This window comes from Diabrotica undecimpunctata, chromosome 7 (genome assembly GCF_040954645.1).
Source record: "Diabrotica undecimpunctata isolate CICGRU chromosome 7, icDiaUnde3, whole genome shotgun sequence".
Classification (NCBI taxonomy): Eukaryota; Metazoa; Arthropoda; class Insecta; order Coleoptera; family Chrysomelidae; genus Diabrotica; species Diabrotica undecimpunctata.
Window position 1 is genome coordinate 157,512,157 of NC_092809.1, and position 13,750 is coordinate 157,525,906.

A 13,750-nucleotide genomic window follows, 5' to 3' on the forward strand; every position below is an offset into this window, starting at 1 on the left:
GCTAATCGGTCTGTAATTCTCTAAATTTGCTTTGTGTAATAGAATCATAGTAGCGTTGTTCCAGTCTGTTGGAATATTGGCGCTGTGAAGGCAGATATTGAAAAGTTGTTTAATTTTTTCAAGTAATACATCCCCTCCAATTTTTAGTGCTTCTGATACTATTCCGTCTTCACCCGGGGTTCGATTATTTTTCATTTTCTTCAGGGCTTCTTTGATTTCTGATTTTGTTATATCGGGCATTAAATCTGATCCTTGGTTTAATACCCCAGTTTTTAGTGTAATTGGAGGTTCCGTATTGTTATCTTTTTTTCTTGATCTATATAACTCTGTGTAGAACTCTTCGACTATTCTTAATATTTCATCTCTGTTCGTTGTTTCTTCTCCAGTTCTGTTTCTCAGTTTGTTAATTTCTATTTTTCCCTTTTGTACGCTCCTCTTCAAAACTTTCATGTTCTTATTTTGATCTATTGCCTGTTTTGTTTTTTCTACATTGTAGTGAAAATTGAATATATATTTTTATTTCAATTTAACCGCATCAATCACTAAGGATATTAGCGGTATTTATATTTTCTATTAAACATATTTTTCTTACAGTGTCTTAACAATATGGTTATTAACAGCAATTTTATCAGCGATGGCAATCCAGAGGATATATACCAAAGACTACGAAATACAAGCTGATACGATGATGATTATATCAGCATTAGGGCTTGTAGTGAATATTATGTAAGTATTATCTTTTTTTATTACTATTATCAGACATTGCGACACAAATAAATATCTGGGTATGATCATCACAAAAGAAGGGAATGTAGACGACACGATAGAAGAAAGAAATAACAGGCAGAAAAGCAATATACCTTCTACGATCCAATACTAATGTCTCAAAGTGAAGATGATTTACAACGTAGGCTGCGCCAATTTAATATAACTGCCAGAAAATTTAACATGTTCATTTCTCCAAAAAAGACCAAATTCATGGGTATAACAGCAAATTTGCTGAGATATAATTTAGAGGCATCACAGTAGGTATTTTGATATGGAAAATTCCAAATAGAAGTGGAAGATCAACTGAATAGAGTAAACAGAGCCGCAGGTTACCTGAATTAAACAATATGGAGAAATAAAAATATCGGGAAAGAAATAAAAGGAAGAATTTACAAAACAGTGATCAGACAAATAATGACAGCAGAAACAGGACATGACACAGAGAGGACAAAAAGAATGCTGGAAGCAGCAGAGATGAAAACCCTTAGATAAATCAAGAAGCAAGGTGGACAACATCAAGGACTAGTTAAGAAATAGAAAAGTAGAATGGAACGATCATATAAGCTGAATGACGACAAATAGAGTAGTAAAGACGGCGAGGGACGTTTCCCCAATAAGTAGACGATCAGTGGGAAGACCACGGAAACGATGGAACGACAAGTTACTGAAGGTTCATTCAAAAACAGACAGTCATGTCTACACAAAAAGAAGAAGAAGCATCCAAACAATAAATGGCCGTAATGGCACGAGACAACTTACCATCAAACAATGCAGTGGTGACAAACAATATGGGATGCATTTAAATCCTTAAAGTAAAGTGAAAAACTTCTAGTGTAAAATGGCATACAGTGATGAGTGCCTTAAGAACCGGCAAAATAACGCAAAAGATAGAAAACATAATACGTTGTGAAATAAAAAGAGATGAAAGTAGTAGAGGTGGGAAATTATCGATAGAAACCTCTAATTTACATTAAATTACATTAGGACTATCGATAGTTTTCCACCTTTAGACGTTAGCTTATGAGCTAGTTGACTTCAGTCATAATATGACGTCGAACATTTACATGTTTTAAATTTCGCATAAAGTAAAAACTGATTGAAGGCAATAAAACAAATGTAAGTAAACAGTTTAATTAGTAGTAATTTGATAATTAATTCTGTGTTGACGAATACAGAATAACAAGCTATGATAATTCTGTATTGAGAAGAGTGTATGCGACGTCTCAAATCATAGTTTATTATTGATCAATATTTTAATTTTGGATAAAAAAATACTCCTACTTAAACTGTTTTACTTACATTACGTGATACGTATTACTATGACTGAAGTCAACCAGCTCATAAGCTAACGTCTAAAGGTGGGAAATTTTTGGATAATTCTAATGTAATGTAAAGTAAATTATAGGTTTATATCGATAATTTCTCACCTCTACTACTTTCATCTCTTTTTATTTCACGACGTATTATGTTTTCTATCTTTTGCGTTATTTTGCCGGTTCTTAAGGCACTCATCCCTGTATATTTAAAAATTATTTTTATAAAAAATTTAAATTTTTTGAAGGAATTAAAATTTCAGAACGTTTCAGTCTTACCAGATCATCGTCAGTGAAAACATAGTTAGCAATTGAAACTATCCACTTGAAAAGGTGTAATAACCCGTAGATTACATATTAAATGTATTAATTGTATTTTTAATCTATTAAATATTAAGAATTACGTTTAATACATTTAGTAAGTAATCTATGGGTTATTACACCTTTTCAAGTGGCCAGTTTCAATTGCATTGTTGATAAGACTTCTAATGACAGAAAACGTTCTGATGAAATTGTAATCTGTTTGGATTAAATTTTAAATATATACCATTTTACATTAAAATTTTTTGACTTTATTGTAATTTTTTTTTAAACTATGATGTTCAGCCAAACCCTTTTTACTCTTAGATAGTGACATAAAATATAGGGTGTTCTATTTAAAATTACTGAGAAAATAATGTACTTGCGTTTGGACTCACCCTGTATTCGATATAAAGGAAATTAACAATATCAATCATTTTTTAAACTTTTGAGTATCATTAAAAAAATGTGGCAGTAATAAATCATTGTTATTGTGCTCAGGGTAAGCACTAGAACACAGGGCGTTCTATTAAAAAAAAAACCTTTAGTTTGGTCTGCCACTATGTTATCGAATCCTGTATTCTGACTATTTTGTAATATGAACCTCAAAGTTGCCCACAGTTTTTGTTATTAACTTTTATTGCTATCTATTATTATAGCGGATCTACTGAGTTTATCACATTAATCAATCACCCTATATATAAAGGGTGATTGTTCAGAATTTATTTTGAAAAAATAAAAATTAGATATGTATTTCCAAAATATTCGATATTTTTGTCCATGAGTATATATATATTGTGATGATGTAGTATTTGTGAATGATGAGCAATGAGTGTTTTTAATAATATATATATAGGGTTTTTATCGCGGTTCTCAAAGAATTAGTTTGTAAGCACTTTTTGAAATTATCTTTATTATATCTATTATGAAACACACATATATATCTAACATAACCAATGTAAAATTTAAAATAAACTATCTTTAAATTAAAATTCTTATGAAACTAATTAAATTATATAGATAATGTAAATTTTAAACAAACTATCTTTAAAATTGAAATTCTTATGACACTAACTAAATTATATTAACAAAATTTTGTACCTTTCTTTCACTGAATGCCTAAATGAAAATGTTCTCCAAAATAAAGATTTTAATCACCACTCAATGTCTTCGTTCTCAGCCTCGGTTATCCTTGTTTTTGTGAAATTACTTTTTCCAATTATCAGCTTCCACCAATTTAAAATATTTTTCTTCTTAACAGCATTTATATTTATTGTTCTTTTCAATATACCAATATCCAACCACCAAATATATTATATAATTTTAATTTTCAATTAATACTTCTTCCATTATCCAATCACCATTTATACATAACATAATTTTTAATCTTCAATAATATTTTCTTTATATTGTTTCTTAATCTTCATTTAACTCACTATATTGAACATCTGTACCTTCTGACTGACTATCTTGAAACTTACTGAAGAACTAACTGTAACTAACTTTCTTACTAACTCTAACTAGCTTTCTTACTAACTGGACTCGCCATTTTGAATCCAAATCACCGAGTATTTATACCTTTTCAATCTTCCAGAACCATCTGGCAAGAAATCATATTCGATTTGTTCCATTTCCTCCATATCTGAATTTTCTGGAATAGTCCATTTCGCAAACAGGCTATCCTCCGTGATCTAGAGAATTCTTTACTTTTCTATCGAGAATTTTATCGACATTTAGGCCTTTCAGATCAGAATATAAACTTAAATCAGTAACTATATGTAAACTAAACATTTTAAACTAACACATAACCCTATTTCACATTCGCAATTATTATTTTTCTGTCTGTTACTTAAATGTATAGTTGGTTGCCTATGCACATGGCTCACTTAAATATATTTACAATATTATAATTATTAAATATTAAAATAAAACTTTTTACACTTATTATATGCTAATTTCTTAAGAATACCCTCATATAAATAATTTTTATAAAATTCTGTAGTATATAACTTATTAATTAATTTTTTAAACACTATTTTTCCTCCTCCTACGTCCAATATCATTTCAATATATGTATATATATATATATATATATATATATATATATATATATATATATATATATATATATATATACACTCATGGACAAAAATATCGAATATTTTGGAAATACATATCTAATTTTTGTAAGATAGTTCATTCGATTACATGAAATCAACTTTAACTTGAGAATATCCGTCAGAAAAAATCATAGCATGTAATTCGTCTTTAAAAAGACACCCACATGCCATGATGACAGTAAAATTCTCCTGTTAGTGATTCCATAGTAAATCATGAGGAAAAAACCAGAAAAAAAACCTCATAATACTCTTCCGACACGGTAAGTATTTGGTGTTCATTTAGTTTACTCTTAATAAACAACAAATTCTGATTTTATATGTTTGTTATTTAAAAAACATAAATGATGTATCGTCGATATGTTACTGACTTACTAATAGTGGTAGTTTCCTTTTATTAACTTCCTCTTTTAATATGGGTAACCAAATCCTACTGTTCTATTCGGTCGATTGTTGAAAATTCCCTATTTATTAATACATTTTGATGTTTGGCAATATCATTTTAAAGTCGTCTACTTTAAAATATGCAATATATGTCTGAATTGTCAATATAAATGAGTCGGATAAAATTAAATTATTAGAAGAATTTTTCACCAAGTAACAAAAAACACAATTTGTTTAATCTATTAATGTTTGTATTTTGAGAACGATTTCCGAAGTGGAGATTGAAACGGCAATAAACTTCTTTTAACCTTCAATTGTAGCTTATTCCCATTAAAATAGTAATCATGCAATTTGGAGATTTCGCTTAGTTTGCGCGAAGGTGAAAGGCAGATTTGGGTTTTAGAAGAAATTAGGTCTCAGGGAATTCTACAGGTAGTACGCAATCATTGTATTCAAGGCATTGAGTTTATCTTCCACTTTTTCAAAACTGTTTCCTTGAGTAAATATTGTAAGATGGTCAGCATAGAGGAAGTGCTTGGTTTCAGTCGGCGTAGGTTGGTCGTTTATATATATATATATATATATATATATATATATATATATATATATATATATATATATATATATATATATATATATATATATATATTGAAAAGTATTGGTTCAAAAACACTTCCCTGATGAAGGCCGTTGTTTTGAACTCTCCACTTACTTACTTGTCCTCCAGCATGCTTAATTTTGCAGCAAAGACTGCACGATCAGAACAAGATGGCGGTCATTGAGTGTATCGTACAATTTGTAGAACAATGTCTTATTTTATAGGATATAGGCTGCTGTCAGATCTATAAAAATTCGAAGCTGTCTTCAATGTGTTCTTTTAGTGCGAGGACTTGGCCGGTGCAAGATTTGCCGGGTCAGAATCATCCTTGTTGTGGAATGAGGTGCTTGTCAACACGTGAAATAGGTCTATAGTTACTTGGATTTTCCGGGTCCTTCCCTGGTTTTAACAAGGCTATTATTTTAGATTTTCTCCATGATTTTGGAATTTCGCAGGCTTTACAGCACGTGTTATAGGGCCGCAAGATCCATGTTTTGCTCATTGGTCTAGGTGCTTTCTTATGAAGCCTGTTTATATTGTCGTTGAGATCTTTTAGTGTAAATGGAGTTCCTAGGTGGTTTGAGTAGCGACTTGGTTTGCTGTAAACTTGCAAGGTAGTTTATGTTCTTTAGGATCACCGCGAAGTTTTTGAACAAGGTTCCAAGCTATTTTGCTACAGTTTCATGTCCGTATTTTCCAGGGTTTCGATCCACTTTTCCTTTCTAGCTTGCCTCAGCAGTTGGAGTAGGAATGTCCTGCAGTCCACCCTTTCTTGGCTAAAACAGACAGCTGCATAGAGGATTTCGTATGTTCTCATTAGTTCTTTGGACTCACTGGACATCCCGGGAACATATTGTTGTCTACATCAACTGAGGATAACTTTTCTATACAAATAACTATATTTTAAAGTAAAAGTGAAAGAGTGTTTGTAAACTGTATTTATGTACAATTGTAAAGGAGATCTCAGTTGTAGGATCTACACATTTCATGTGCTGTTTTCCCTTTTTTGCTTATATTGCCAATGATCTATCTATCATCTTATATCGTCTTTTATCGTTTTGTCTAATAAAGTGGCATGGGAATTTCGACTTCATTTTACTATTTGCTTATAATAACATATATTAAATTATTAATTAGGAAATGTTCATGTATTAATAGCAGAGGTTATGGTTTCTGAGGAATAACTAAAGGTTTTCGTTTTTACCAGTTACAGCCATAATATTTTATTTCTCTTGAAAAAAAAAACGTTTATTTAGTGAAACAATTACAAAACAAAATCCATTCCTATGAGTAACTGTACAATTTTATATTTTTGTAGAAAGCTAGCCATTGGTCACCTATTTGCATGTTAAGAACATAAATCTTACAAATTTAAAATCCCCGATTCAAGCAAACATTTAGTTTATAATGTAAAATTACTTTGATTTTTAAAACCAAACAAAACAAAAAAGTATACAATATTCGTGTATATACTTCATTACATAACAATCTCACAAATTACGTAAGGAAATAAAACGAGGTCTAAAGAACGGTTATTGTACTATTGTATATAAACTGTGTTCTGTAACATTTGTGTATTTTAAAAATATCAAACTTTTCCGGCTGAAAGTATATAAGATTGTATTATTAAGGCGCTACCATACCCATTGAAAACGTATTTCCGTTATACTCTACTTAAGAATCACCCGATCTCGATGAAATTCCCACAGCCTATGGGAAGTAGTTAAAAAAAAAGTTGTAGTATAAAACATAAAATGTGCGATCCAAAATTGAAAAAAATATTAATATTTTTTACTTTCAAAAAACAAAGCAAATTTTAGAGGTGATTTGGGACATATTTTGTTTTTCAACAAATTTTTTTAAAAAGGTGAAAGAAATGATAAATTAGACTTACAATGAATTTAATTTAACTATCCAGACGACCGGTTTCGCTTACATTCAGGATAGTTTGAACCATGTTCTTTCAACCATCAATTAATAGAGTACCGGCATGTAAGTAATGTTTTATTTATTTGTTCATTCATTAATGTATTACAGTTTAATAGACTATTTTACCAATTTGTTGGTCTTACCTTGTCTGCTTAAACATTTTATTCATTTTGAAAAACCACAGACATGTAATATTGGCATAATTACTGTAATTTATATCATCTATCTTTGTTTATCTTTATTAGACAACACCCTAATATGGGTTTATTATTTCAGCATTTATTTAACTTTGTATCGAGACCTGAAGATGCTTTGCATATTGTAGAAAGCGAAACCGGTCGTCTGGATAGTTAAATTAAATTGATTGTGAGTAAGTCTAATTTATTATTTCTTTTACCTTTTGAAATGGACTCACACAAGCAACACATTCATGATTTAAAATTTTTTTAAATAAACGAGTTTTTCCGGAAATACAATTCGTTTCGACGCACGTTATGGAATAATATATCATCGGTGAATACTGCGTGAAAGTACATAATTCATGTGTATTATTAATTCGTTACAATTTGTGGTTCTATCCCCGCAGGGGGATAAAAGAGGAAATGTTGCGTAGATACACGTGATATGTTAGCGTCTTAAGTAACTTACTGCCTTGAATGTACATATTTTCTATAGATCAATTTCTTAAAACATGCATCTAATTAAAAAACACACCAACACCTGTATATGAAATTTTATAAAATTGTATGAAACAATAGGGATATCTTATTTGCTATTTTGTTTGGCATCGCATTAAAGATTGTTTGGGTAAATATTGGCATTTAACAAAACTAATTGATCTATCAAAATCAATCGATCAAATCAATAACGATGATAGATAGTCTTGTTACAACATTGAAAGAAAACCGGAGACTAAGTGATATTACCTCCCAAAGTGCTTAGCAATGGCCAGTTGCAAAAATTGGTCACATGTAAACAGCAGTTTAAAGAAAACAAAGCGGATGAAGTTCACTGAAGATGGATTAAGTCCGAAAACGTTTGGGATTTTGAAAATTTAATTTGTAATTAAACATACAAATTACAACAGAAGTGTTTTACTTCAGAGTTTTTTATCTTATAGATCTTTTTACATAATTAAAACATACATTTGAATCAAATTAGATTATCCCTAAGAAGATCAAAAATTTTTTTTGGACAATGCTCAGGTGTACTTTTTAATAGTTTTAGAAATCCAATAATTTAAAAACTTAAACTACAATAGCACACACAGTTTATTTGTAAAAAGAATTCTTACAATGTTACACACTTATTAAATATATTAAAAATGCAACTTTCCCAGTTAAAGATAAATAGCTTTAATCTGTTTATGTATTGTGTATGTACAAAATTCAAAATATACATAATTTAATATTAATAGTCTCAATTTAGTTAATGAATTAACATAATGCATCTTTACATTAATTTTCTTAATATTACCACATGCAAACTTACATGAATACCTCATTAATAAACTATTTTTCATCACTTATCCATAAGTGCTGAAACTCGTCTGGTATAGACAAAATATAAGACTCATTTTCAAGACCTGCTCTTAATAATTCTCGAATTAATACCCACTTACTGCATTTTTTGCTAATGGTTATTCTTCTACTATTAAATCCCCCCTCACTCTTAGATTTTAAATGATACTTAGCTGCTATAGAATGAATACGAGCCCTTTCCTCTTTTGTGAAACCAGAATCAAATGCCAGTGTTATGGTTTTTGTCGACTTAGCGTAATCAGCAAGAATTTTGTCGATTTCTTGCATTACACTTTTACCCCCACCTCCTAAACCTTCTCTAGAAATATTTTCAACGATTTTGTCTGCAACACTTTTTTGTTCACCTTGTTCTTTGGTACCGAGTCCTTTTCCACCCCACCCCATTTTTAACATCATTTTCATGGCGACACTATTGCTGTCAACAGTATTATTTTCTGAAATCTCTGTCTTTTTATTATTTATGTCATCCATTGAAACTTCTTCATAGTGCGATTTTGAAGAAATAAAAAAACATTTCATTTTCAAAATATCTAGAGCCATTTCATACAATGCTTCTTTGGCATCTTTCTTTGAAGAATACATGCCCTCACAAATAACTGTATTGTTTATTTTCAATTTAGAAAAGCCTGTTGCTTCATCTCTGTCAATATTCATTACACAATTTTTAACTTGATGTACTGCATTGTTTATCAATACCGGAGGAAGTTCATTATTATTTTGTAGCAATATTAATTCCCCTATTTTGTCAGCCTGACCTTGTACTTCTGATATTAATTTTTCAATTTTTGCTTCCAGTGGACTTAGAGGTTCTGGAACAATGTCATCTGATGATTCCTCTTCTGTATTGCTGGGTCCCTTCCATCTATCATGAGCATCATATCTGTCATTTCGGTTTTTAAAGAATTCTCCTCTGGGTCTATCATATGGTGTCCTTCGTTCCCTAGTAAAATTTCCACGCTCAAAACTGGAACTCTGTTCATTTTGATTACCTACAAATAATTTAAAAATTAATTATTAGTTTATAAAATTCAACAATAGTTTACATCATCAGGGTGCTAAAATGAACAAAATTAGTACAAATTACAAAATAAAAATTATTTTGTATCTTACACTAATTGAGGTTAGTTCTCATAGTGTTTAGAAAATAGAATAAACAACTCATCTGGCTCCTACAAATAATGGCGAAAACTATCCAAAAATTGTTTGTTTTAAAAAACGTTTTTTCACAAAACACTTATTTAAAAAACTTTTTACAGACTACATTTAAATAAAATTATGTTATAAAATCATTATAGAACATGTAGTCATATTATAAAAATTCTAGGTTAAACATATTCTTATCAGAAACAAAACTATTTCAGATAAACTATTTTTATTAGATTTTACTACTTTGAAGTAAGTTTTATACTAATATGACACTCTAATTTAAATTTTACACTGAAATTATATCTCCAAACTTTTCATTCACCTCCAAATTCAAAAGATAGAGTGATATACACTTGTTTGTTTAGTCTTAAGAAAATCTAATAAAATACTATTGTCTGTTTCATGGTTTTTGGCAAATTTGATATTAAAAACCCACTGAACTAACAGTAACATGAAACTGTCTCGTAAATTACCAATGGCAGATAGAAATATATTTTATAAATTAAAATTAATCAGTCACAAATGAATGATGAATATATAAATTGTCAATATTCTCCAGAACCAGAAATAATATTTCCAGGCATTTTTGTTACTGTCACTATGGTTCGACATGTACAAAAAACACTTTATAATTATAATTAACCTCACACATACTGATAAACAGATCGAATGACAATATTAGACAACATTATAATCCTTTTTTTTTTCTTCTGGAAGCCGTTCGTTTTGAACTGGAGGTACTGCAGCCAATTGGCTTATTGTACATCTTTCATTCGTTTATGATACCTATTCCAGAATTTTGAAACTCTTTACTAGCTTATACAGGTCTAGTGAATAGTTACCATATATATTTGGAATCACTTTCGTTGTCTCCAAAAAGTGTTTGCCACCTGCGATCCAATGCCTCTAAGTAATGCAACCTATACTGCTTTTTAATTTAAACAAATGCTTTAAAAATGAGCCATGAGTGACAGCTACTACGAATGTGAATAAAGTAAAAACTTCAGTTTTGAATATTTTGTGCCTTAAGTATAATTTCATTCAACAGACTAAATTTGTGAAATAAATTTTAGTTAGATAAAGTGATGTAACATAAAACTTTATTTGATAGTTAAAATTTGCTGCTTATATCACTAAGTACTGTTTGTTTGAATATCAAGGTAGCAGTTCTGACCAACACATTTTGTGTGGTAGGTAAGATATTCTTACTTCAAGGTTCTTGTTCTGTATTGTTTATTCACTGTGCCTATTATTGACTTCAGAAAAGAAGTTAGATAAAATAAATAAAATATCAGCTGGTAGTTTTACTAAATAATTACAGTTAGTAATATAGCGAAAATATTTTTGGCTAAAGAATTGACATACTATTCCCAATTTAAGGTTACAAAGATCTAATAAAATTATAAATTATTTTTCGAGTTTATAGGATGTGGCCGACAAATATGTATTTGTGATTTTTTGTAAACTAGAGATCAGCCATCATATAACAAACATTATCAAAGCTGATGTGTGCATATGAGACATCAGGAAGAAGCAATTCTAATAAGACCAGAAAAAAATTTATCATAAGGCACTGGCTGTGGAAGATTATATTCCTTAAAGATATCTAATGAGCCATAACAGAATTTCTGCTATAAAAGAATACTAGTGATCTTAATAATAAGTAATAAGCTCACTGCATTCCAAGCCTTTGTATATACTAGCTAGTCAGAAGCGTTATTGACTAAAAGCTGCATGAATAATTCAATATGCTGGAACTGTTAGTAATATAGCGAAAATATTTTTGGCTAAAGAATTGACATACTATCTCCAAGTTAAGGTTGCAAAGATCTAAGAAAATTATAAAGTATTTTTTGAGTTTATATGACGTTGCCTGCAAATATGTATTTGTGATTTTTTATAAACTAGAGATCAGCCATCATGTAACAAACATTATCAAAGCTGATGTGTGTATATGAGACATCAGGAAGAAGCAATTCTAATAAGACCAGAAAAAAATGTATCATAAAACACTGGCTGTGGAAAATTATATTCTTTAAAGATATCTAATGAGCCATAACAGAATTTCTGCTATAAAAGAATACTAGTGATGTTAATGATGTTAATAATAAGTAATAAGCTCACTGTATTCCAAGCCTTTGTATATATTAGCTAGTCAGAAGCGTTATTGCCTATAAGCTGCATTCATAATTCAATATGCTGAAACTATTTCCTTGTGGCACAACAGCTTTTAACAAATATGTCTTTAAGTATAAACCACAAGCTATACAATAAACTCTTTAGATAACTAACATATCAAATAAAGAATTTATTATATACCTGAAATTTGCTTCCAATAACCCCCATCATTATCTTGAGTATTATTGGGCCAGCTTTGCCCCCACACATTACGGTTTTGGTTCCATTGGCCGTTATTTCCATTATTTATCTGTGAAGAACCTCTCTGTCCCATAGTATTGAGTACTGCATTGTATGGTCTATGGGCAGTGTTTTGTAGTGGATTGGATATCCAGGGATTAAAATTGCAGGAATTATTTGAATTAAACTGAGGCTGCCAATGTTTCCTTGAATCATTTCTAAACCTTTGTGAAAACCTGTCCGAATTAGGAGGCCTAAAATTACTTCTATTCCTTTCCATGTTTGTATTTTATTTATTAACTATTATAATATGTATATGCAAACAAACTTTATACAGGTTACATTAAAGACAGCTGACATAAATGACGTTGACGTTAGTTAGTTTCTCATGAAGGAACTAATTGGTTTTAAATTTTTTTAATCGCGTCGTTTCTTTTGAACAACCACTTGAATAAATATTGTTATTCTTTTATTAGGAAATAAAATAATTTTAATATTTAAGTTTTAATACGGAAGTATAATTTTTGACAAAATTTGTTTTTGGTTAAGTTTTTAGTAGTAACATTATTTCACATGGCCACAGACACAGAATAATAAATAAACAGTTGTTTTTTATTCTGTGCTACAGATATGGCCAAAATGTATGTATATTTAAAACTCTTTCTATAAATCATCTTTAAAAACCTTATTTCCATTATTTTATTCTTTTTTACATAATATTTTAAAATATGAACTACATCTCGATTGAAGAATACATATTTTATTTCCATATACGAATTTTCATAGGCACAGAATAATAAACAATCAGGATGCCTACTCTGCTTAAAACAATAAGTAAAAATATGCTTATACTGGCGTTTGACTAATCTTTCCTTTAAGCGCCTCAAATTCTCTTCCATGTCCGTTTTATATATTGACTGTTTTTAATAGTAAATCTCTTTTTGCTTTTAACACCCCAACACGTGTTCTTAGGTTATGTTTCGGCTTTTGTAACTATTATAATGACTCTTCGATATTTGACTTACTTTTTTTTTACTTCTGACACCATGTTTGTTCTACTCTGTGGGCTTTTTGTTATAATAGGCGACTCATTTTTGTATATTTTATGTATTACAAGACAAACTAATACTAATACCAAAGAATATAGACGCTTATAATAAGCGTCTTTATTCTTTGCTAATACATAATTATCTCTAAAGAGCCAAAGACCAGTCTGTCGACTGTCAATGTCTGTCCTTCCCTTTCACTCCCAGGCTTCTTCTATTTGACATGTCACTAATGTTAAGGTATGTTTAC

At 29.8% G+C, this 13,750-nt stretch overlaps 2 protein-coding genes across 3 annotated transcripts in view; one reads left to right on the plus strand and one right to left on the minus strand.

Annotated features, from left to right (window-relative positions):
* The window catches only part of LOC140446075 (proton-coupled zinc antiporter SLC30A2-like), a 55,718-nt gene that overhangs the window by 35,750 nt on the left and 6,218 nt on the right, over positions 1–13,750 (plus strand). For both annotated transcript variants that reach the window (XM_072538596.1, XM_072538597.1), the window contains exon 4: positions 595–726. In XM_072538596.1, the coding sequence (XP_072394697.1) occupies positions 595–726 (132 nt within the window). The remainder of the gene's footprint in view (positions 1–594; positions 727–13,750) is intronic.
* Positions 6,697–12,822, minus strand: LOC140446074 (NF-kappa-B-repressing factor-like). Its single transcript, XM_072538595.1, has 2 exons — positions 12,416–12,822; positions 6,697–9,939 (listed from the first exon to the last, which is right to left on the minus strand). The coding sequence occupies exons 1-2, from the start codon at positions 12,732–12,734 to the stop codon at positions 8,921–8,923; spliced, it is 1,338 nt and encodes a 445-aa protein (XP_072394696.1). The 5' UTR covers positions 12,735–12,822; the 3' UTR covers positions 6,697–8,920.